The 26,412-nt window shown below is 33.5% G+C and overlaps 2 protein-coding genes across 3 annotated transcripts; both read right to left on the minus strand.

The window, feature by feature from the left end:
* Nucleotides 1-665: 665 nt before the first annotated feature.
* Nucleotides 666-3,636, minus strand: LOC8260774 (sm-like protein LSM7). Of its 2 annotated transcripts, none has more exons than XM_048376190.1 (6): nucleotides 3,481-3,636; nucleotides 3,018-3,050; nucleotides 2,800-2,881; nucleotides 2,199-2,270; nucleotides 1,236-1,318; nucleotides 666-956 (listed from the first exon to the last, which is right to left on the minus strand). In XM_048376190.1, the coding sequence occupies exons 2-6, from the start codon at nucleotides 3,018-3,020 to the stop codon at nucleotides 867-869; spliced, it is 330 nt and encodes a 109-aa protein (XP_048232147.1). In that variant the 5' UTR covers nucleotides 3,021-3,050; nucleotides 3,481-3,636; the 3' UTR covers nucleotides 666-866. The 2 variants fall into 2 exon arrangements, with proteins under 2 accessions (XP_048232147.1, XP_002513176.1); XM_002513130.4 differs by having other exon boundaries at nucleotides 1,236-1,288; nucleotides 3,481-3,633.
* A 13,642-nt stretch (nucleotides 3,637-17,278) lies between these two features.
* LOC125370276 lies at nucleotides 17,279-21,321 on the minus strand. The gene is made up of 3 exons (XM_048375279.1): nucleotides 20,928-21,321; nucleotides 19,433-19,855; nucleotides 17,279-17,399 (listed from the first exon to the last, which is right to left on the minus strand). Exons 1-3 carry the CDS (start codon nucleotides 21,041-21,043, stop codon nucleotides 17,279-17,281), a joined length of 660 nt encoding a protein of 219 aa, XP_048231236.1. The 5' UTR covers nucleotides 21,044-21,321.
* Between the last annotated feature and the right edge of the window lie 5,091 nt (nucleotides 21,322-26,412).

The raw sequence follows: 26,412 nt of genomic DNA on the forward strand, positions 1-26,412 counted from the left end.
TTTACTGTTTGCCATTGATAATCCCCAACTTAGGCATAATTATAAATGCCTCTGAAATTTTATCCTATTCTATATTTGTGTCCTCAATTTTTAAAAAATATGCAACTTGATACCTTTAGTTTATGTGTCGTTCATTAGAATTGTCATTCTGTTAGTGTTCCGTCAGATTATTTTGTCAAAATGCTGATGTCATGGACTAATTTTCATTTAGAAAACAGAGGGTTAGGGACTAAGTTGCTTATAAAATAAATTCTGGAGGACTGAAATGATGCGTATGACTGAAAATAAATTGCCCATCATTTCATGCTCAATTAACATTCTAGTTTATGTGAAGGATTCTCTGAATGTGGAAATATATACTTCATTAGTATTATCTGCCATGCAACCATGTTAGGCACAAGTTGAATTTTTGCAGCTGTTTTCTTTCTATGGCAGAAAATAAGTTGCCCATTGTTTCTCTATAACCCAACCTTATCTATGCTATCTTTGCCTCTTATCCTAAAGGGTCAAATATTAGAGTGAAAAATCCTACGAAATTTTCCTAGAACACACTTTCATCTTTTAATTACTTCAAGATTTACATCTCCAATTCTTATACTATCATCAATAAGAAGTTCCAGGAAATGGTCTGCAATATAAAACAATTCAAGAGTAGAAATGTGATCTAATTAAAATTGTTAGAGAGCTAAAACTGTATTGAAATTTTATAACCAAGGTTTTAAAATGCCGCATGGTACAGAAATTTGAAGGACTAGCATAACTATTTTTACAGCAGTTGGCGGAGCAAAGTAAATTTAGAGCAAGTACAAGCTAGAATAGCATAAAGATCCAAAGTTAGCAGCTTTGAGAAATGAACAGAAGATAGTCTAAGCCCCATCTTGCTGGATAAAAGGGTTAGCGATTTCATCTGTACCATCGGTTGGAGATACAAGCATCACTGCAGTTCCCCTACATACCTGCAGAACAATGAAATTTTGGATTAATGACATCCAAAAAATGTAAGTTTTTAAACAGCTAAACAATCAATGTGCTGTGACAAAAGAAGCTGGTCGCAGCAAATGCGTGAGCAATTCTTAGAACTTTACAAGTGATTCACCACTAAGTCACTAACTGTATATGCCACAATTTCAGCCAAAGTACATTCCGAAAACATGCACCAGTATGAAATACATATGCGGGTTGCCCTTTTTAATAAAAGCATAAATGGAATTAAAATAAATGCAAAGAGAACATACTATTAGTCCAAGGCGCCTGGTCTGATCAGTTGTCTTCAAAGGATCATCAGGGTCTGCCATCAAATTAGAAGCAATGAAATTAACTGTCACAACAAGTATAAAATAAATCAACAAGAACATCTGTACTGAGACAGTGACTTCAGTTGCACACTTAAACAACAGAGATGGTAAATATGAGAACATGGCCAAATTCAAGATGGTGCTCTGTAGATTATTACTTTAAATTGGTGAGTCCTGAATAGTAAAAATACTTGACAGGTCTCCTAGTCTATGGTCCCTCAACCTGCATGCAATACCATACTCCAACAACCAAATGCAGACGAAGATTATGATTAGAGAATCACAAAAAGATGAACAAAGGAAAGGAAGACTATCATACAAAAGTTGCTCGTACAAATAAACAGACAGAAGAAGAGGGTGGTAGCTATTGTGAATTGATTTCAGCATAGTGATCATAAAATTATGAATTAGGTAGTGGAAATTAGAGTCAATTGGAGAGATGCTAGCAAATGATACATCATGGACAAAATCTAGCTGGGTTCATATTCAGCCCTGTTAAATGTTCAATTAAAACAAATATCCAGGAGAGGGAAGTGATACCATATATTAAATAAAACAAGGCACGTCCCTCTCCTCCCTATCCTTCTCCTTTTCTCCCAGCATATTTAGGATTCAGGTTTATAATCTTTTTAGCAATATATTGCAAAGACATGGATCCATCAACGTGAAACATAGTGAGAAAAGAAAAAGGAGTCATTCCAGTTCAAAAAGAGCATGACTTTGGAACTGTTGGCCTAGCCGGCAAATATAAACACAACCAATGGAACATGTATCATTTCAAGAATGCATTATCACTAGGAATAGGATGATATAGCCATATACAGAAAAACACAGTTTAAATACATACATAAAATATCAGGCAAGCATTCCCAAAAATCAGTCACCAATGCCATAAATTAGTACCTCTTAGATATTCCACAGCTTCATCCAGGACAAGGTTTAGCAATTGATCATATCCCTTCAGAGTCCCTGTGACTGAACCAAGAAGAGACAGATAATTTTAAAGTTCTACCTCTGTGATTATACTTTTTTTTGTTATATTCACTATGACCTAAAGTAGTAGACAGTTTTCAGCTGTCTCCCACAGGTGACTTTAACCAGACATTATGCTGTTGTATATTAACTTTTATCTCCAACCCACATCTTAAATCTCGTAATTCAAAATTTAACCTATGTCAAATATAGTAATAGCACCCAATTGAAAGGACAAACTCCAAAATCAAAATCTAAAATATAAGTGGGATGTCCAGCACCTAATTTCACCCACAGCTCAAGTTAGTTATCTGCTCTAGTAGTAGTTGAAAAGGATAAACTCTATTCAAATTATGAACAATATGGAGATACTTTGGTACATATTATGCCAATAAAAGAAACTTCTAATGAAGTAGAGCATATCACACCTCGACCCAAATTCCGTTTTGTTTGTTTGTTTGTTTAGCTAGATATTTCATTAATTAACAACTCATTTACCATTACATTAATCCCAAGGAAAAAAGAGAGTTACCTTGTCTACCACCAGTGAGCTTGACTTGAACACCCTTGTCCACAAACTTTGCCAAATCCAGTACTGTTTCTTTCCTCCCTGACTGCAAATCCAATTACTACACATTACAAAAGAACCCATGTATGACCAAAGACAATTTCTTTTTACATAACATTTCTTCATCCTTAAGAACAAAAGAAGAAACCAAAAAAAAAAAAAAAAAAAAAAGAGAAGCTTACCATCTTTACACCAGAACAGAAATCTGAGAAGCCCTGAAATTAAAAAAAGCATAAATATATTATTTATGTCCAAGAAGTGGTTTACTGGTGAAAAATAAATTAACAAAAATATAAGTAAGAACTGAACTTTGTTTATGCTAGAGAAGTGGAATATGAACTTTTGGTTATTATTATCTATAAAATCATAACACACAATGCGTATCAACTATACCAATAAATTGCCAACAACTTCTACAAAAGAAAAAAAAATCTGATCATGTTCATATATAACAGTGGCCAAAACAAGTTCTTACAAGGAAATGAAAAGGGTTCGAGATTTTAAAACTTATATTAAGCTTCTAATTGGTTAGAATCCACATCTAAACTTTTGAATTAACATTGAAATTCCAGCAAAAAAACAGAACAAAGACTTTAAAAAAATTGAAAGTGACGCAATCGAAGAGTTAGAGAAGGCAACAATGACCTCTTAGAGATTGAAATAAGATGCGTTAGTCTCAAGTGACAGTTTGAGGGTACCAATTCAGCTTCTTTCTCTGGCACATGAATAATAGCGAGCGACTTAGAGCACAGGCGGTTGCAATTCCTTTTACTTTAGATTTTAGGGTTACTAAAACGACACAGTATAGCCTGCCTATCTAATTGGCAAATTAGATTAGATTATTTTATATTTTAATTAAACCAGTTAGATTTATTCATACCTAATAATTATTTGTAATATAAAACTAAATTTGATTATATATAATGTGTAACACCTGCGAAGCGCAGTATTCAACTAAAAAAAAAAAACCTACAATTCATAGTGTGAAAATCAAATGATGTTTTGGTGTGGGTTATTATTCAACCAAGCCGAGCTAAATTTTAAAATGTTTCAGTTTGACTCGGTTTAATCTAATGAAAGTTTAAACACACTCTCTTTCTCTCTCTCTCTCTCTCTATATATATATATATATATATATATAAGAATAGAGACTAACAAGTTTTGGTGTGCGAATCCTCAGACGAGGCAAGCACAAAGCATACATTTGTTAAATCTTAAATAAAAATAGAAAGTAAGATAATAAAATAAAAATTTGTATTTTATGCATGAACAAATATACAAACTTTGAAATAAAAGCTTTAAAATGAATTAAACAAAGAAATATAACTTACAAGAGTAGTTGAATACAAGAGGAAGGTGGTTTCTCACTATCACTCTCACATTCTCTTTTCTCACTATATTTCTAATGACTTGAAGAAACAAGAGTTTTTTATTATTTTTCAGTCCGCTTTCTTCTTTGGTAGCTCCTCTATTTATAAAGGTCTTCAGCCTGAGGTTCAATAATTGTTGCTTTGGATACTCTTCATAATAGAGTGAGAGGCTCCACGTCTTTTGGGTACTTTTGATAATGGAGTGAGAGGCTCCACGTCTTTTGCAAGAGTTGTCTGCCATGCTTTAACAGGAATCTTTTACTTTAAAAAAGTAACGGTGCAGAGTCTTTTGTCTTTTCTTTTTAAAGACTTTTTTTTTTTGGTTGTTGTTGAGCATTTGGTCCATTGCAGAATTGTCTTGGGCTGCCATTTCTGGTTTTCAACCCAAAGGCTTTTACAAAGATATCATTTAATGGGCTTAAATATCCCAAAATAGTCATCTTCGTTCGAGTCACCATCTAGATCAATTGCTGCTGAGCTGGTGCTGGAAGAGGAAGACGAAGCTTTAGATTTTCCTTTTGAAGAGGCGGTCTCTGACAACTGTTTGATCAATTGTAAGAAATCTTCTTCTGTTTGAGCCGCGCTAGCTTTGGAATAATGAAAGATTTTTGTGCCAGGAAAGTAGTTTGTTCTTTTGGAGGTGGCAAGAAGCTGTTTTTGAAAGAAAACGTTGTACCATCTTTAGAGATAATTTTTCTTGGTGGTTGAATTTATCCCACCATTTAACTTTGAATCTTCGGGCAAGGATGATTTCTCCATCAGCTGCTTGGTTGAAATGGAAATACCATACACAAACCCAGGGAAGAAAGAAGTTTAAACAAAATAGAAGTAAGGGAGAAAAACGTCTTTCTATTTTGTTGGGTTGATAATGAGCTTTGAAAAGAATAAACAAAGGGAGAACTTCTGGAATTATGGTCTTTGGAACATTGCCATAATAATTCCACCATTATTTAAACCAATATGGGATTTTTGAAGTTTGGATTGTGCTTGTGTCGAAGTAGAAAAGCTAAGAATGGCTTTGTCCTTCGTTTTATAAAAGAAAGATATTAAACCAAGCTTGTTGGTAATCCCAATAGTTGAAAGAAGTATTTAGGCTTAAAGGGTAGGTGCTTTGGAGGGAAGTTGGAAAAAATCTTGGTGAATGTAAATCCATTCCTCAATCTGAAGGGTGGATGATCCTTTGGATGGTGCATGTGGAATATGCAGGGTCTTTGTGGTCTTTATGCTTTTTGAAGTGTTTGAATTTTGCAGAACCAGTTACCTCAAGGATAGACTAGTAGTAAGATTGGGATTTTGATATATTCGAGGGTTTAAAGTACCATCCTGGAGGAAAAATTTTTAAAACTAGTTTTGAGGGGCTTTCTGTACAGAATACTTCCTCAATAGTTAAAATGCTTTAAAAATTTTGCTTTTCTACATACTCATTAGTTTTGAAAAGTTTTGTTTGGGACAAAACTATTTCTTGTGAGTTAGACTTTGAAATACTTTGAGAGCTCTAAGATATATTTTAAGGAAAAATTGCTATCTCAGGTTTTGAAAAAGGGATAGAAAGTATATCTTTACCTTTGTTGGAAGAGCAGGATGTCTTTGGAGAGACTTCGGGGTAAAGCTCTACTACTTGCTTTGAATATTCTTCGACCATCTTTAAAAACTTAGGAGTTTGCTGTGCAAGCCACTCCTAAATATGGAATTGCTTTTGGGCCGAGTCTTCTTTCATTTCTTCCTGAATGATCTCAGTCCAGGTTCTGATAGGCTTTAAAGAGGAGGGTAAAATCTCCTTTTTCGGGCTTTGAACAGCGTTTGTTGGCTTTTCCTCTTTGTCTTTTGCTCTCGATTTTCTTGGTATTGTCACTCCTGTTTTTGAAGGAACTCTCTGGTTAGAAAGTCTGGAATTGAATTCGAATCTCCTCTTATGTATTCGATTTCAAAAATTAAAAACGGAAAGAATGGCTTGCCATATGGCAAAAATCTGTTTTGAAGCTATATTTTGAACATCTTTTTGTAATACTTCTTTCGCGGATTTACAATCAATCCTTAAAAGAAATTTTTGATTTAAAAGGTCGCTTTGGAATTTTGAAATGCATAAAACTATCGAAAGAATTTCTTTTTTGATAGTTGAATAATTCTTTTGTGTATCATTCCAATGTGCAGAAGTAAACTGGACAATGCATTCTTTGTTATTTTGAACTTGTTTGAGAATTCCACCATATCCTAAATTTGATGCATCAGTTTCAACAATTTTGAATGTAGATGGATCAACTAGGTGTAAAAATGGAATTTTAGAAACTTGCTTTTTAATGCTTTGGACAATCTTTGTATGCTCATCAGTGCATACAAGGGGATTTGTCTTTAATCTATCATGGAGGGGTTTTGCTAAACAGTTCAAATTTGGATAAAAGTCCATGACATAATTTAAACTGCCAACGAACCTTTGCAATTGAGTTTTTTCCAAAATTTTATCTGAAAATTTTGAAGTAAAAGCTAGAGACCTTTCAATTGGAGTGATAGTTCCCTAGGAGATGTAGTGTCCAAGAAATCTAATTTTCGTTTGGAATAAAGATACCTTGTACTTTGAAACTACTAGACCATTTTTCTTAAAAACATAGAAAAATGTCTCCAAAAGTTTGAAATGTTGCTCTAGAGAATTTGAAAATATTAACACATCATCGATATAGACAATGCAAAACTTTGAATAAGGATTGAAAATGTCATTCATGATTTTTTGAAATTTAGAAGGAGCATTTTTTAATCCGAAAGACATTACATTCCATTCGTACTAGCCAAATGGAACTGTAAATGCGGTTTTGTATCGATCTTTAGGATAAATATGGATTTGCCAGAATCCTGATTTCATATCAAACTTTGAAAAAATAAAAGCAGAATGGAGCTTTTGAAGAAGATCTTTTTTGTTTGGAATGGGGTATCTAATCCACTTTAGAGCTTTATTCAAAGGTTTGTAGTTAATCACCAACCTAGGTGTTCCTCTTTCTATCTCACTATTTTTGTTGACATAGAAGGCTGCACACGACCAGGAGAATCTAGATTTGGTAATTAAACTCTTTTGCTCTAAATCTCTTATTTTTACTCTACAATGGCTTTCTAGGGTTTCATTCATTTGGATGGGTCTGGCTTTGGTGGGAATTTATTTGTCATAATTTTTTTTTTCATATGGTAAATCCACCATATGCTGTTTTCTTTTCCAAAAAGCATTAGGAAGATCAGAACAAACTTTTTTTTCAATTTTCTTTTACAAATCAAAAAATTTTCTTTGGACAAACTCATTTTGCAATTGGCTTTGGACTCTTTTTAAACCCATATCTTGTTTTAGATGGAAAAGTTGGGTTTGTTTTCCTTTAATCAAAGCATTTATCTCAAAATTATAAATTGAGTGAACTTTTATAAGATTGAGATTTCTCTTCTTGGGTTTTTCTAAAAAAGGAAAAACAGTCTTTGAATCTTTAGCTTTAAAAATGATACCAGCAGTAGTTACTTTGAAAGGAGTAATTAAATTGATAAAAGGAGTTTCCAAAATAACAGTTTGCTGAAGATCCTTTGTAAAAATAAAAATATTTTTTAGAGCAATATTGTTGTTTAGAATTGCAGCTTCAGTTTTCCCCGCAATTCTGATCTTTGAGCTATTGGTTGAGGTGAGCCACTCTTTAGTTTCTTGATGATATCTTTTAGGAACTAGCTCATAATTGATACAGTTGAGGTCTGCTTCCGTATCAAACAAAGCTATAGTTTATATCTGGAAATCATTAGGAAAAATGAGTTTTATTTAAATCAAATATTTTTTTGAGGTTATTTCTTTTAAAATATTAATGAAGTTTTCTGGAACATTTTTCGAAACCTTAAGATTTTGAAAATCATTTTCTTCTTCAGAATCAGAATCACTATTTTGTTTAAGAATCAAGCTTTGGAGCAAAACAAAGTCATTTTATTGTTTTTCTTTCAAATCCTTGAGTTATGTTTTAATGGCTTTGATTTCTTTCTGAAGCTCTTGGATAGTAGGGAGAGGGTTCTTTAATTTTTTTCCTTTTTTCAAGATCATAGTAAGATCATAGGTGTTCTTACTAGAGGAAGGGACGAGGGTTTCAGTTTTTAGAATTTCTTTCAAAACTTATTTTTGGATTTGAGGGTCATTAATATGCTTGACGGCTTCAAGAAGAGCTTCTTGTTGCCTAGTGAGCATATTAATATTCTTTGGAATATCATCAGATTCTGATTCAGAATAATCTGATGAGGTTTTAATTTCATCAATTTGAAACTCTTTCTCAATATTCGAAAATTCTAATTCAAAGGAATCAACAAGAAGAGCTGAAATTTTGCTCAAAATGTCTTCTTCTATTTGGAGCTCATGAAGGTTTTTAGAAAATTTGTAATACTTTGAAGTGTGTCCCTTTTTCCCATATTTGTGGCAAGTAATTTTGCTAAAATCTTTTTTTGAAATTTTATTTTGGAAATTTAGAAGAGGATGGCCTTTTGTAGAAATTCTCTTTGTTTTTGGGTGCTTTCCTATTTTTGAAAAACTATTTTTTCTTAAAAGATTTAGAAAAATCTTCTTTGCAGGTAGGGGAAGGTTCTATGGGATTATACTCAAACTGGTTACAAAAACTACCTAGTTCTTGCCTAGTCTTCTTCATTTCCCATTTGAGTTGTCTTTGGAGTTTAAGGTCATGGCAAATCTTCAATCCTTTTTTTTGAGTAAGGCTAACTAATTCACCATAAGTGTAGAAATTATAAGGGATCTGGCCATTATGGGCTTCTCTTATGGTATTCCTAACCCTTTCACCTAGTATCTTAGGTAAACCAGCTAAGAATTTTTATTTCCAGAAAGGTTGGTTTGAATCATATATATATATCAGTCGGATTTCGTCAAGAGTCGAAAATTCATATAAGTCTTCAGGTCAAAACAAATTGAATTCTACGTTCTTTTATCGCCTTTAATTAGGGAGGATATTTTAAAAGAAAATTACATTGTACACGTTTTTTTTGAATGTAATTACAAAAATATCTCAGCTTTTTTTTTTTTGCATTTTTATGCATCTCTTTTATTTTCTTACCCTTTTTTATTTTCACAGCTTTTTATTTATTTTTGCAACTTTCCATTTTTTCTTTCTTTCCCTTTTCTAACTTCCCACTCCTTTTTTTTTCCCTATCTTTGCTTAAAGTCAATGTTTTTCTCTCATTTTCTTCATAGATTTCTATTTTTTTAACTAGTTAACTATTTTTGTATTTTTATAAATGGTTTCTACATGTTCTTCTCTAATTTCTTCTAACATTCGATCTAATTCTCAAATACTTTTAAATTTATAAAAAAAAGAATTCAATTAGAATGCGTCAGACGCGAAAGGAGGAGTTACCTAGTCCAGCTAAACGACTCGAGACAAAAAGAAGCGATTTTGGAAGGCACCCCGAAGTTATATTTTTCTTAGTTTTAGTTTTCATATTTTATTTATTTTTATTTTCAATTTCTATTATTTATTTATTTTTCATTTTCAGCTCCTACCGAGGACCCACCAAATTTCCACTCCACTAGCCTCGACGGATGATCAAGGCAGCCCCCCTAGATCTTCTTTCTATTTTCTGTGCTAATTTACTTTATTTTTCATACATGTCATGTACCTGGATATTCCCATGCGGGGTGCCCACTTTGTTTTATACTAAGGACAATATGTTCTTCAAGTGTGGGGTGGGTGTGGATAAACCGTATATTCTTTTCTCTTTCTTATGACTTTTGGATGTGTCTGAAATTGCTATCACTGGTGTTGCATATTGTTAGGATGTTAGGACCTATGTTAGTTTGTTCTTTTGTAACTAATGATTTAATTCACACATTTTTAATTGATTGTCCCTCTCGATTTTTGTTCTTGGAAAGCAATTTTACTTTGTTCAACATGTCACTTTGGCCGGGTTAAACTGGTGTTGCTTAAGTTCTTTGCAAATTTTCAGCCTTTATCTTTGAACTTTGATTATGCCAATCTCTTATACTATTTATGTGATGATTCAGTTGATAAGTCTGGGAACCAATTGTAAATTTTAGCCACTTCAAATGCGAGCTTTTGAACCAAAATTTGAGCATCCATTGCAAATTATGCTCATGATTTTTCTTGTTTGAGTGTGCGTTGTACTTAATTTTGTTTCTAAAACTTTCTTTGTAATGCCTGTTGAAGTAATATAAATTTTTGAATACCATTAGATGATTTGGGCGACTTAGGATTCACCACATCTGGCCAAAAGCCTACCCTTTGTTTCCATTAGTCAGCCAGTTTTAAGCCTTAACATTTTCTTCATGATTTACACCTATACACTATATTTATACCATTTTCTATTATTTGTCTTTACATTCACCCTGTATACTGAATAATTATATGTTATGCTTCTTCTCTTATGGAATCATGGTGCCTAATTTTGTTATAAATTCACTTAGTCCTTTAATCACTCTCTGATGCTCCCTTCAATCCAAATAGTACAACTATTCTCGTTGTTTGTGTCATTAACCATGCAGCCCCTGTGTAAGCTGCAGTGGCATATAAAAAAAAGAAAAAAAATCTAAATAAGTGTTTATTGTGTTTCTTTCTTAGCTCTTTTCTCTTTTGGATTCAATTCTTTGAGCATCCTCTACTTCAAATAAGGCTTAGTGAGTACTTTTGTTGATTTGGCATTCAGCTCTTGAAGCATTCATTCTAAATAATTACATGACTTTTCGGTATACTTTACACTTCTATCCAAATATTCTTACATTTATCTGAGCCACATTTCAACCCTTGTAAAGACCCTTTAATTTTGGTATTCATTTATTCGCAGTAGCGAAGATGGGTTTTATGAGCAAGCTTATGGTAAACAGGTTTTGTGCAGCTGCATTGAGGGAATCTTTTTGTTTACCTGTAAATACTATGAGTGATTTGACAGATCCCTATGAGGCAATGGTCCCTAGTCTTTAATGTTGAGTTATTATATAAGTTGTACTTCGAGATGGTATTATTATAGTTCTTCTTTGAAGGTATATTATTTATTTAGCTACTTGAGTTTCATTCTCTATATGTTGAATAAGGTTAAGTTATGAACCTTATCATGGATTTTGAAGGGTGATTGTTGCTTGTATATGTATTGAGTTATTGATTGCTTGAGGATAAGCAAAAGCTTAAGTGTGGGGTGATTTGATATGCATTGTGTTACACATATTTATATGCACAATTACTTCCATTTTTGTGCATAGTTATCTTGTTTTATGCTAGAATTACATATATTTTGGTTCCTTTCATGTTTCAGGTGATCATTGATGGACATTATCAGCATTTAAGGGATCACGTGCGAATACGGACCAGAATCGATCAAAAATTAAGCAAAGGCTAGCATTTTAAGGTTGAGCACGGCCTAGACTCTGGCCATGCTGAACCATCGACATTTGACTCTCAAAGGTGGCCTTTCGGCACGGTTTTTGAGGCCACCACGGTCTCCATCATGGCCCGTGGTGGCTCAGCACCGACGAGGGCATGGTCAGGGAGCAAAGGATGATTTTCAGGACTCGAAGGTCTAGCACGGCATGGACTCCGCTCGTGCTAACCAGCACGGTTTTATATAGGTAAAATCGATTTCTTTTGTGAGGGTTCGATTTTCTGACTTTAGATCTCATATAAGTGTGCGAGCTACCTCTTTTCAGACTTTGATATTTGACTTTAGGAGACCATTTCGCATATTGAAGGACGGATTTCAGTGGTTCAAGCATCATATTGAAAATCAAGAGTGGATTTTGAGGCAATTCGAGAGATCAACCGTAGTGTAGATTCAGATTTTGAGCTGTTCATCCAATTCGAGAGAAAAGGGTGTATCTGTTTCATTTTCTTTATTCTTTCATTGTAATTGAATTCTTAGTTGTTTTAGACATGAACATGTGTAGCTAGATCGATTAAACCTATTGAAATTTCCTTACTATGTTGGCTTAGTACTAAATTGTTGGATTGTTTGAGTTCCTTTTTGTATTAATCTTGCTTTTAATATTAATAAGATATCACATTATTCATAAGAAGTTATGAATTGTGTTTCTTAGATTGCTTTCTATAATTGAGAAATTCATTAAGTAATTGGAATTTTGAATAGCAAGAACTGGTTAATAATCACTTAGAGATAAGGGTAATTAACTAGCTGGATTAAGAATTAACAAAGCTTAATAGAGGCAGATTAAAGCTTAAAGCTTAAAGCTAACTTAATAATCGATCGTTAGAAAGAGATTCCAACTTTAGGTTTTTAGATTTAGGAATTCGGTTATCTCGAGAGGAAGACCGAATTCAGTTAAGAATCCATCTACGGGTAGCATAATTGGACTCCTTAATCTATTATCTTTTATTTGATTGCCAACTAGTTTAGGTTCCCTTTGGGTTTACTTTCTTGTCTTGATTGTTTCATTTGTTCATTCATTCTTACATCTCATTTAGAACTCAATTTCTAGTTATTAGTAAATTTAGAAATCATCCATCATATATTTTAGGTTAGATAACAAAGAACGAAGTAGTAACTCTGGATTTTCACTTTTTCGAGGGATACGATAATTTTAATACTTGCCATTATACTAGACCACATCGATAGGTTCACTGCCTTGGATTGTAGCTGCATAAATGGCCCATCAAGTTTTTGGCACCGTTGCCATTGCACTAACATTCTCCTTTGGGTTTACCTCTAGTTATGAAGGTTGTTTTCTAGAATTTTGAGCCTCTAATTTACTAACGATATAGCCAATTGAGTAATTTGATTGCCTAAATTCTGAATGTTTAACCTTGTTTCTTATTAAAGTTGAAGAGTACACCCATCCTCCTCTCTTTGAAACAAAGGGTGCGTTAGTAAGATTTTTAACAATATCTTCCAAAGACATACTTGAATTTGAAGCTTGATGTTTTTGGGGAACTTAAAGTGATCTAATGAAGTTTTGGGAAGGATACTTTTGTTGTCCTCCTTGGTTTTCATAGCTCAAATTCCGGTGATCTCTCTATCTAGGATTATATTGATTGGAATAGGGATCATACTTCCTTTGAGGTTGACCAGTAAACCCGCCTAAAGCATTAGCCTCTTGCATCGAGTCTTGTTGCAATGTGGGGCACATATCAATAGGATGTCCTTAAATTGAGCATATTCCATAAACTTTTGTTATTTGCAATTGCCCTACATTCATTTGACGAACCAAAACAGTTAAATCAGAAATTTGATTTTTAAGATTTTCAGTGCTTACCTCATTAACTCGCCTAATAGCTTCATCAGCTCTTGTACTAAATTGCTGAGAATTTTCAGCCATGTTTGAAATCAATTGCTTGGCTTCTTCAGATGTCTTGTCTACTAAAGCTCCACCACTTGCTGCATCAATCATACTCCTCTCCATTAGCAATAATCCTTCATAGAAGTATTGGATTAAGAATTGATGAGAAATTTGGTGATGGGAGCAACTAGCACACAATTGCTTGAACCTCTCCTAATACTCATATAATGTTTCTCTAGTGAACTATGTTATGCTACAAATTTTTTTCTGATGTTGGTAGCTTTTGTTGTAGGGAAAAACTTATCTAAGAACAATCTTTTCATCTTATTCCATGTCGTTATTGAACTAGAGGGTAGAAAATAGAGTCAATCTTTTATTTTATCATTCAAAGAAAAGGAAAAAGCTATAAGATTTATTTGCTCTTCGGTCACATCATGTGGCTTCATTCCGGAGCATACAATATGGAATTCTTTCAAGTGTTTATGAGGATCTTCACCTGCACATCCACGAAAAGAAGGGAGTTAGTGGACTAAGCCAGATTTTAGTTTAAAATCAACTGTAATATTAAGAAATATAATGCATAAAGTTTGTTGATTCAAATCCGGCGCGGCTAGCTCTTTGAGAGTTCTGTTTGCCATATTTTCTGCAACTTCTTGAAAAATAATTGTGTTACCAATAGTCAAATCTATCTCCAATTCCTCTATGAGATGACTCTTTCTTTGCCTAGTCTCCTTTCTTAATCGACGTGTTGTCTTCTTAATTTCAGGGTTATACTGCAAATCAATAGCCTGAGAAAAATGAGTCATAAATAAATTAATTAAATAATGAGAGACTAAAATAGCTCCCCGACAACGGTGTCAAATTTTGAACGGGTTATCGAAGCCCTTTAAAATAAATTATTGATTTTACTAAATTAACTTGTACAAATAGTGAAACCAGATCGAATCCCAAGGGAACCAATGTGAATAGCTTCTCAAAATTAAATAATAAAAATAGGAGGTTTTGAATGATTGAGCTAAAATTTTAAATAAACAAAAAAAATAATAAAAGCTGAATATTAAAGTAAATAAAAATCAGTCTTACCAAACTTCCAATTCAAGTGCAAATTTCATCAAATTGTAATTCTGATCATAAGCTTAAAATATCAATTTTTCTATTCAAGTACTTAGTCTACTTATTCGAAAAAGCCGCAACAAGTGTAAATTCTCCTAATATAATTGACTCAAACCCAACATCCAAAATAAAACTTACCATTAATCAACTAGACACGATAGCAATCCATATCAACTCAATGATAGCATTAAGAATAATGAGAATGACTAAACCAACATTAATTAATCAAGATAGCTGCAATTGAATTAATTTTGTTCCTTTATTTCTCTAGAGCCTATCATGCAAGCTATGTAATTTGGAAAGGCCGCAATCACGCACACATGAGCTAACTCCTTACTACTTGTGTCAATCGTTTATGACAATTACAAATCACAAACTCAAGGAGAGCAATAGAAAAATCAATATCAAATTGAGTTGTCAGTTCAATCAATATCAAAAATTCATAAACAATAAAAATAAGAAATAAAAAATACTGGAGTTAAAGAAGAAATCCTATTAAGTACAAAGCCTTACAAAATCACAATTGGAATTTATTCACTCTTAAATCAAAAAATTAAAAGCTTAGAACACATGGTGGAGTAAAAATTCACAAGTGTTATAGGGAATAGAAGAAGAAAATGCATGCAATCTCTGGAAAAAGAAAAGAAAAAAAGTTGTCTCCTTTTGTAAAACTAACATCCCTATATAGGAAGTCAAACCTAAATCTTAATAAAATAATTCCTATTCAAAAAGAAACAACCTTTCTATATAATTGTAATCTCATAAGGAAAGCTAAAATAAAGGAGAATCTAAACAAATAAAGTCCTAAATAATATAGAAGATAATTTTCTTTATCCAGTACTTCAAAAATAAAGGCAATAACATAAAAGTGGCCACCACAAATTTAACTTAAAAAATTCAAAATTCTTTTCAATAGATTTCAGCAGCTCACAAATTATAAGGCGTAGTCAAGCCTTGTTGAAAATAACCTTCTGCATAAATTTTCACTCTTCCTCCAAAAGACCTAATTTTTGACAAGTGATGTTTTAAAATATGTCTTTAAGCTGAATTTCACTCAATCCTTAATATTTCACTATCCAGATCAGAACAAACACAATTTCTATAATTAAGCACAATATTCAATTAAAATATATGGGAATTAAACACAATAAATATAAATATTTATGATTTATCAGTTACTTTGGATTTTAGGTCAGATTCAAATTAAATTATTTTATTTTATTTTTTGATATCATGAGTTTTATCTATAATTGACCGGTTAAGTTTGCAGGGATGAAATATGTCATAATTGTTCTACTAACTAACTAATGATCAGTGGTGTTTCTTTTTTCATTAAATGTGAGTGGAAAATTAAAAAAAATTGTTATGTTTTTATTCATATATATATATATATATATATATATATATATATATATATATATTATCAGTGGTGTTTCTTTTTCATTAAATGTGAGTGGAAAATTAAAAAAAATTGTTATGTTTTTTATTCATATATATATATATATATATATATATATATATATATATATATATATATATATATATATATATATATATATATATATATATATATATATAAAAGAATAGAGAAATTTTTAGATTAATTAAAATATCCTTAAAATTAATGATTAATTAATCTATTAATTAATTGTTTATCTAATTCAATTTTATTTCTATTATAATTTTATATACATTTTTTCATTCATTAAATTTGTAAAATATATAATAACACATGAATCCTACTATACAATAATGAAAAATATTCATAAAATAGTTAAACATGTTTGATAAATATTATATTATATATTAATTTATCGAATATTTTATAATAATAATTTAAGCGCATAATCAACAATACTAGTATATATAAAATTACGAAGAAGGGAATTTTTTTTAAATCGATTAAAATATCCTTATAATTGATTAGTAATTTCTAAACTTATCCTAATTCTATATGTAATTAATTTAATTTTCTAATCCTAATAGAATTAATTAGTTATTAATCTCCTAATCTTAATAGAATTAATTAGTGATAAATCTATTTCAGTCCTAATATTATCATAATTTCATATATATTCTTAATCCTATAAGAAATTGATGAATTATTATATATATATATATATATATGATGGAGTTCAATACAAATTTTACAAAAATTAAAGACAAGAAGTCAAAAAAAAAAAAGATAAGATACTTTATTTTTTTAATTTTATTAATTCATATTTTCATTATTATTATCTTAACACTTCATTAGTAGGATTATTATTCATACATACTAAATTAATTATCTATAAAAATGTCTATATATATATATATATATATGAAATTGAATTTTATTGTTATATTTTATTGACTTAAAATTTTTGAGATATTTTGAATTCTAAATACTCATTTTTACTTTATTGTCAGGGAAATATCAAGTAACATAAAAGAAAATATTATTTATATTTTTTAATATTTATTTACTATTTAATACTTTTTATAAATAGTATATAAATTTCTACTATAGAATAAAGAAAAATAGACATAAAACAGTTAAATTTTTAATAGATATTATATTATATATTATCAATTTATTAAATAGATGCCGAGCATTAATATTTATTATATATTGTGATCCCAAGGACAATTGTAGCAGAAACTTTATTGTTAGACCCTTGCGAACAGAGCGAAGAAGAGTGAGACGATGAATCGGTGGCAGATTGGGAAGTTTCTATTTCCTCAAGTTGTCTACAGCTGAGTTCTGTGCTGATGCATCTAAAACCCTAATCATAACAACACCTTCAGCAGCTTCTGCGTTGTCATCATTATCCACACTTGATTTGCTGGTTGATCTGTTCACAAAAACCATACATATATCAATAACCATTGATTTTATTCTTTATATGTTTTTGTATCTGTAAATCGTTTGGTGCATTTTTCTGATCAGTAATTTGTTTCTGAGAAACATTCTTTGAGGAAAATGTTTTTTCAAGTAACCTTGTTTTTCTCTGTGTTGTTTATTTACACTGTAAATATTTGCTTGAAAATATTTTCTAGTGTTTGAAGTACACTGGAAAACTATTTACTTTTTCTTTTGTGTTAGTAGACAATTTAAATGTTTAAACTTGTCTAAACCATTTTTTTATTAATAATTACGTATAAATAATAAATTACAGAAAAAATAAGCAAATCTGAAAACGATTTCCATTCATTAGTGGGCGATGGTCATTAAAGGTGATTTTCGGTGGTTGATATATAAATTACATGTATACGTATGTGATTATTTCATAAATAACTTTTTATTATTTTGTAAGTCCTGCAAATAATTTTCCTCTCAAAATAAGGAAGTCATTTTCGCTGAATATCTTTCGTATTGATGAGGAAATATTTTTCATTGGCTTATTTTTCTAAAGGGAAAAGGTCCACTTTTTACCTTATATTTGAGGCAAGTTATATATTAGCATTTAATTTACTTTTAGGTGCAATTATATATATAAATTTATATCAAACAATCACTCTGTGCTTCTCCTTGTAATCTAAACAATTAACGGAAAGTCTGTTAAAAATCACTAATGCGGCAAATTAGTGGGACCCAAATACCATAAAGAAAAACGGGTAACATTTTCTTGTCCTTTCTTTACCGTTCCTCTTTCTTCAATATCTTTTCCATTTAGAGGACACCTGAGCTTGAAATTGAAAACTGAAATACGAGAAAAAGGGGTTTATTCAAATAAAGTAATTGAATCACAATTCTTGAAAAAAAAAAAAGTTATAATTTTTGTCATCTTATCATTATGCCCAGAAATTGAAGACCTCGCTTTCGTCACCACCATTACCGCTTTAGGTACTGCTGAGAAGAGTATTGGCAGTGGAGGAACGAAGAGAAGACCAGCTTAATTAAGGGTTTTGAATTTGGAAAATTCATATCTTGTGCCTAATCAGATCTTGTGAGTAGTCTCTTATTTCAGTTAAAGAATAGACTAAACTATAAACTGGAAACCAGAAATGCAATTTAAATGTATGAGAGAGAGAGAGAGAGAGAGAGAGAGGGGTACCAAATAAGCGTTGATGGGTCATGCGTAGACAGTTTCATCAGTAGGGAAAGTGAGCAAGAAAAAGGCAGAATGTAGTAAAAGACGAAAGGGATATAGTTTAAGGGTGGTTGAAAGAAATCGATAATCTATGTGACAAAAGAAAGAAACAAAAGAGAGAGAGAGAGTTTTGGACATGTGTTTTCTTTTGCAACGTCAATAAAATTGTACACATTAATTTGGCGTTGCTCTTCTTTTACTGGATGAAACGAATTATGGGTTCACTCATATTTTCAGAATCTTGTATTGCTTTAAAACTTTTAGCAATTTATGGTAACAATTGAGATGGTTCATTTACGAGTGTCTTCGTTGTTCCATTCTTGCAAAAAAGAAAAAAAAAACAAAAAGAAACAGATGAGAGCTTTTCTTTTTTCTTTTCATTTTATAACGAAAGAGGAGTCTTCTTTTTCTAAATATGATTTTGTTTAATAGGCACACACATGTCTTTTGCCAAAAAAAAATTAGACGACACATGTATATACCTTTTCTAACTTTTCTCTAAATATGATTTCTTTTTTCAAAATAGGCAATAGAGCACAAATGTCTTTAGAGAAAAGGAAAAGAAAAAAGAAAAGAAGGACCACACAGGCATATAACTTTTTTTAATTTAACATTCTCAGGTGGGTCCCAATGAAGTCTAAACCTTAAATTAAGTGGCGATGCGAGACTGGATGCAAACACGTTTTCCTTTTCCCAAATACACCGAAAAAGATAGAAAATATTTTTCTGAAAAATATTTTTTTTTAACAAATGGAACCTAAATTGATGTTCATCGAGGGTTTAATAGTACTTACCCAGGAGAGTGAAGACTTGATTTTTCCACGTGTCCAGCTAGATTCTTTTGGGTACCAAATCTTTGGGGAAACAATTGGTACAATAGTTGAAATGTGTTCCATGCTACCCACATAAATAAACAGCTCCAAAAGCCGAAAAGTAGCCATCCAAACTTGGGAAAAATGATAATTACAAGTAAAACTACAGCAAGGGAGCTGGCTAAAAGGCGGATGTCGCCAAAAATTGTATGGTATTTTGATCCAAAAGCTTTGAGTTTAACTTCAATAGATAATGTAATGCCATAGCTTACCAGTGCAACCACGAAGGTGGTCATAATGACCTCATGTTTCTTGAATGGAGAGGCTTCCTGAGATGGATCTTTCACTGAGATAAGAGAACCCAATATTGTAATCACAAAGAATATTCCTTGTTGTTCTACTGCCCTGCCATTACATTAGAACACAAAATTAGCAATTAAAAAGGCTTTTGGGATGAATCTAGTTAGATTTGCACATGGAATCCTTGCAGAAGAATCAATGCATAGTCTTCCTTATTTTGTACAATATCCTGATGGAGAAACCAGAAATATTTGATCCCTTCTGATGTACCCCAGGGACGGAGCTAGTAATCCACTTTAGGGATAGGGAGCTGTCTCTACTCACTGTGTATGCGCAATAGTTATAATTATAGAACTAAGGGGCACGAATCATAATTTGTAATAACTGAAGACATTGAACAATAACAAAGCATTGAATCAAACTCTTAATTAAGCTTACAGCATGATAAACATGCATTACTTACATAAATGCCACCTTTTTTTGCTTCCCCTTTTTTCCTGGGACTCCTCCCAGGATAACGCTCTCAAAAGGAATTGGGAGAAATATTTGAAGTGGAAGTTAAAACCTGGCTGCTGGTCTTTTTATATATTTATACCTTGAAACATAAGACTGCAATCACCTTGGCGACTCAAATCCACTAGAATCTACGAGGAAACATGCTATTGCCCTCTATATGTTAGATATTAATTTTTTTAGTATCCTCTCGAGGCCCAAGAAAAAGAAAAAAAGTTTTTATTCTTTGTAAGAGGACACATCAGTCCTGTCTTGCCCCACTCCCTCAAGGTCAAAAGTGGATAAAACACTTAAGTTTGTTTTGTCTAAAGTTTATTTATTTATTTATTTAATTTCAGAAATAAAAGTTGAAGGACTTACAAAGATAAGAAGTCCAATTGTACTTTACTTTCTTGAATTGAAGAAACATCAAATACATATAAAGCCTGTTCTTATTTTCAAGAGCACAAGCTCATCAATTTTTCATAGACCCTAGTTCTTTTCTTTTTGCAAGTGTTATTGTTTTTCCTTTTTTTCTTTAATTTTTAGATTGAAATCCTTGAAAGCAAGTTAATAATGCAAACTTTAGGGCAATTACTGGCTTCACCCTCGCAATTTGGCAGCCGCTCGAGACAATTTGGAAGAGTTTCAATTAATCCAAATTAACGGGTAACGAGAGTATTACCTTAAGCATAAGAAGAGTTGCTGGTTTTTCATGCGATTCCGTTGATAAGCTCTTTGAAACTTTTCCCATACACTTTCTTCACAATCTAATTTTATCTGAGACCCAGATGCAGCCATAGTACAGTTAGAGTGAGTATTTGAAAAACTGAAGTTTCATACCCAATCCACTGCCCCCAGTATGATTAACTTCAGAACTTTCGGAATTTCATTGCAAAGCATAATTCTCGACGCAGAAGGGAATTTTGTTAATGCACTCTGTAGGATGGTGTATTGGCATTTGGTCAATTACGCAACCCATTCCTACTTTGTCATGATGATGGGCCCAACCCCATCTCTCTTTGTTGACTTTGTCTAATTTGAATCCTTTGTCCGCTTAAATATTTTGAGCTTCTCCTCTTCCCATATAAGCATCCTTTTTTGTTCCATCTTCAGAGAACACTTTTTCCCGTACCTATAACCTAGAGAGAACCGATGTGTGAGACCGAGAGACCTCTGTGGTATCCTCTTTTCCGGCCGATCGCGTGGCAAGTCTTGTGAGCGTAGAGAGGGCTTCCGTTCCCCGACCTTTGTGTGTCCGTCGTTCTTGCTCCGGTGTGTGGACGTCCCGTGGAAACCCTGAGCCTGTGAGGTGCAAACGTAACAGTGGTATCAGAGCACCGTTCGGTCGCCATCGTCGTCGCACCAGGAGCAACTCCGCCAAGCACTGCCGCCATCGCCGCCGTGCGCCGCCGCCATCTGCCACCTTCGTCCGCTGCTCTAGTCAGATTATCCAGCTAGGTAAGACGAGACACCCTAAGGGTTCTCGCTCAGGTATTACAGCTAGGAGCCCAACTTTATTTTTCGTTTTTCGTTTTCCATTGATATCCCCTCCCCGGCTGTGCCTGAGTTGTTGGCCTCGGTTCTCCAGTTACTTGGTGTTTCTGCTTTTGATTTTTTCTGCATACTTTGTGTTTGCTTGAATTCCTTTGTGGTTTTCTACTCCTCTGTGATCAGTTTGTTTATCCTCTGTGGATTGTGTGACTTGATTCTTAATTGTTGCAATGGCTGCAAATCAATATGGTCTTCTTCCTTTCAATGGAAGGACTGATTTTGATATTTGGAAGCAAAAGATTAAATGTGTTTTAATCCAACAAAAGTATTTAGGGGTCAAGTAGTGGAATATACCTAGATACCGAGGATCAATTAAAACGAAATTTGAACTAACGAAACCGCATATTCCACAATTTACCTGAACTTGTCCGACTCGTGCTTAGAAAGGTAGGTATCATGGAAAATGCTAAGGATTTGTGGGAAAAACTTGTTTCATTGTACACTGATACTTCCTTACCTGGAAAGTTGTTTCTGCTTGAAAAATTCTTTAGGTTTAGACTTGATCTAACTAAAGATATTGAAGAAAACCTAGACGTGTTTAATAAGCTAATTCAAGACATAAAATTGACTGGTGACAAACACATTGATGATTACACTCCTATTGTTCTTCTTAATGCCATTCCAGACTCTTATAACGATGTCAAATCTGCCATCAAGTATGGTAGAGATGAAATATCTCTCGATATAGTGGTAAATGGTTTAAAAAGTAAGGAATTAGACCTTAAACAACATAGGCCCAGTAGTAATCAATCTAGGGATTCAGGGGAAGCCATGTTTGTGAGGGGTAGATCAAAGAGTAGATCCAAACACAAACAGAAGGATGGCCAGGTTAGAAACAATAGTCAAAATGGTAGGAAGAGGGGGAAGTCCAAGAAGAGGGTTTGTTACAACTGTAACAGCCCAGGGCATTTTGATAATGCCTGTCCACATCCTAAGAGAGCTGAACAAGCTAATATAGTCTCAGATGGAAATAAACTTGGTGATGTTTTTTCTGTTTGTGAACATAGTATAGTTTCAGATGGTAATAGACTTGGTGATGTCTCCTCTGTGTGTGACAATGTTAAATCTGTGACAACAAATATGACTGATAATGAGTGGCTAATTGACTCTGGATGCTCTTTTCACATGACACCTTACAAGCACTTGTTTGATTCTTATGAGGCATGCACTTCTGGTTTTGTGTCATTAGCTGATAGTAAGAAATGCAATGTGCTAGGTATAGGTAATATCTGCCTAAAATTTGATTGTGGTAGTGTGTTTACTGTGAAAAATGTGAGGCATGTACCTGCTTTGTGTCATAATTTGCTCTCTGTTACTCTGTTGCTGCTCTTGAGGATGCTAATTTAGAGGGTAGATGGGGAAAAGGACGCATGAAAATTTTTAAAAATTCTCTTGTGTTATTCAATGCTATTAGGCGAAATAACTTGTACGTTTGTTGTGCTGATCCTTTTGCTGAATCTGCTAATGCTGTATGTTTTGATATGACTTCTTTGTGGCATCATAGATTAGGACATATGTCTAATAAGGGTTTAGAAATTCTGCATAAAGGGGGTTATTTTGGGGAGGACTCTGTGTCTTCTATGCCTTTCTGTGAAGCATGTGTGTTAGGGAAACAACATAGGGTGAGCTTTCCCATTTCCTCATACCCTAGGCTTTACCAAAAGCACGTCTGTACTGGAATATGTGCATTCTGATGTTTGGGGACCTGCTAATCTCTCAACCCATGGGGGGAAGAGATATTACCTGTCAATCATAGATGATTATTCTAGGAAGGTCTGGGTGCACCTACTAGAGAGAAAATCTGATGTTTTTCAAAATTTCAAAAATTGGAAAATTTTGATTGAAAACCAAACTGGTAAGAAAATTAGAATTCTAAGAATTGACAATGGTTTAGAATTCTGCAATAAGGAAATGAACCAACTTTGTGTTGATAGTGGGATTAGGAGACATAGGACTGTCACCTACACTCCCCAACCGAATGGAGTGGCTGAGAGGATGAATAGGACTCTCTTAGATAAGGTTAGAAGCATGTTGACAGCCTCGGGGTTACCAAAGAAGTTTTGGGGTGAAGCAGTTATGACTGCTGCATACTTAGTGAATAGGTCACCCTCGGTACCTTTAGGTGGGGAATGTCCTGAAGTGGTCTTCACTGGAAAACCACTCGATTTATCAAACCTTAGAGTTTTTGGTTGTGCAGCGTATGTGCACCAAAACGGTGATAAACTTGACCCTAGATCTAAGAAGGGAGTTTTCTTAGGTTATCCAGAGGGGGTTAAGGGCTATAGAGTTTGGGATTAGTAGAGACGTTGTTTTCAATGAAGTTGATTTCCCTTGTTTGCCAAATGCTGTTCTTGAACCTAAATTTGGTTTGGAAGAGACTCATTTTGAGGTGGAGTCTCAACCAAACAACTGTGTGCCATTGCCTGATATGCATACCACCCTTAGTGAGGTGGAGCCTTTGCATGATACTGATGCCACCACCATTGGTGAGGTGGAGCATCAACATGAGCATCAACATGAGCATGAACATGAGCATGATAATTTGCATGATGTGCATGTTGATTCTGATTTTCCTGAACAAGTTGAAGAAATTTCTTTGCCTGTTGAGCCTGATTTACATGATTATCAATTGACAAGGGATAGGTCTAGACGAGCCATTAGGAGAAAAGCAGACTCAATGTCCGATTTTGACTTTAATGTGTTTGAAGACCTAGAATTAAATGAACCCGAATCATTTAAAGATGCCCTCAGTTCCCATGAATCTCACAAATGGCAAAGTGCCATGGACAATGAGATGGAATCTTTAAGGAAGAATCAGACTTGGACCCTTGTCCGTAGACCTCCAAACCACTCAGTTGTTGATTGCAAGTGGCTTTACAAAGTCAAGGAGGAACCTAATGATGTTAGGTTTAAAGCTAGGTTAGTGGCTAAAGGATTTACTCAAAAAGAAGGGGTAGATTACACTGAAATATTTGCTCCAGTTGTGAAGTTTACTACTGTCAGAATCATGCTTGCTTTGTGTGCTCACTTTGATTGGGAATTGAAGCAAATGGATGTGACTATTGCTTTTCTGCATGGAGATTTAGATGAAAAAATTTATATGTCTCAACCTGAAGGTTATGTGGATCCTAAGAAAAGTGACTATGTGTGTTTACTTAGGAAGGCCCTGTATGGCCTCAAGCAGTCCCCTAGACAATGGAACATAAAGTTTGACAAATGCATGCAATCCTTGAATTTTGTGAAATCTGAGTGTGATCCTTGCTTGTATTTCAAAACTGCATCCAATGTGCCTATCTTCTTGCTGCTATATGTGGATGATATGTTGATCATCAGTCCATGTTTGAAAACCATAGCTTACGTGCAAAAGTGCCTTTGTGATAACTTTTCCATGAAAGACTTAGGTGACGCTAAGAAGATTTTAGGCATGAACATTGTTAGGGATAGAAGCAAATCCATATTAGTTTTGAATCAAACCTCATATGTTGAAAAGGTTTTGAGTAAATTTAATATGTTGGGTGCTTCTTCTGTGAATGTCCCACTTGCTTCCCATTTTGTGTTGAGTAAGGATCAGTGTCCCAAAACTGATTCCGATGTTGAGAAGATGAAAAATGTACCTTATGCAAATGCCATAGGATCCGTGATGCATTTAATGGTAAGTACTAGGCCAGACATTGCTTATGCTGTGAGTGTATTGAGTAGATACATGTCCAACCCTGGTATTGCTCACTGGAATGCTTTAAAATGGTTGTTGAGGTATCTAAAATCTTCTATGAATAATGGATTGATGTTTACTAGATGTCCTGAAAGTGTTAAGTTGTGTGGTTATGTTGATTCCAATTATGCTAATGATAGAGACAATAGGAAATCAACAACGTCCTATGTGTTTACTCTTTGTGGGTCCTGCATTAGTTGGAAGTCCCAATTGCAACCCATTGTTGCATTGTCAATTACGGAAGCAGAATATGTTGCTGCTACAGAGGCTTTCAAGGAGGCTATATGGCTTAAACGTCTAGTTTCTGAACTTGGTTATCTTAAGCATGATGTTGTTATATATTCTGATAGCCAATCTGCCATTCAATTATGCAAAAATCCTGTTTTCCATGATAGAACAAAACATATCGATGTTAGGTTCCATTTTATCCGTGATATTGTAGAAACAGGTGATGTGAAGCTGACCAAGATCCCATCAGAATTCAATCCGGCTGATATGGGAACGAAGTGCCTATCTGCTGAGAAATTGCTATCTTGTAAAAGGATTCTGAATTTTGATTGTGGTTGATTCTGTGGTTATGCTTACCCTTTGTGTTGGTTCCTTTTGCTCTGTGCTTACGGGAACCACGCTCCATCGTATGACTGGCTCGTGTGCTGATTGTACTGGATCATTGTGGTCCAGGAGAGTGTTGCAAAGCACTCCTCCAATTGTGTTGCGCTGACCATTGTGGTTAGCAGGTGTGCCTTGTGCATCACCCATGGTTAACTTTCCCTTTTTTCACTGTGTTTTTTTACTTTGTGTTTTAAAACCGGTGAGCAGGCAGTGATGAATCCACAACGACGTATCCACACACCGCCAAGGCCAATAAGGTGGAGAATGTAGGATGGTATATTGGCATTTGGTC

Source organism: Ricinus communis, chromosome 6 (genome assembly GCF_019578655.1).
Source record: "Ricinus communis isolate WT05 ecotype wild-type chromosome 6, ASM1957865v1, whole genome shotgun sequence".
NCBI classification, from domain to species: Eukaryota; Viridiplantae; Streptophyta; class Magnoliopsida; order Malpighiales; family Euphorbiaceae; genus Ricinus; species Ricinus communis.

Bases quoted from the DNA above. Each gene is read 5' to 3' on its own strand.
- LOC8260774 (XM_048376190.1), bottom strand. The intron at 1,319-2,198 runs GTACTAATTTAT...TTGTTGTGACAG, and splicing joins AGCTGTGGAATATCTAAGAG to TTAATTTCATTGCTTCTAAT. The intron at 957-1,235 runs GTATGTTCTCTT...ATTGTTCTGCAG, and splicing joins CCAGGCGCCTTGGACTAATA to GTATGTAGGGGAACTGCAGT.
- LOC125370276 (XM_048375279.1), bottom strand. From the start codon at position 21,043: ATGGCTGCATCTGGGTCTCAGATAAAATTAGATTGTGAAGAAAGTGTA. The intron at 19,856-20,927 runs GTAATACTCTCG...ATGTAATGGCAG, and splicing joins CAACTCTTCTTATGCTTAAG to GGCAGTAGAACAACAAGGAA. The intron at 17,400-19,432 runs GTAAGTACTATT...TTTTGTGAACAG, and splicing joins TCAAGTCTTCACTCTCCTGG to ATCAACCAGCAAATCAAGTG.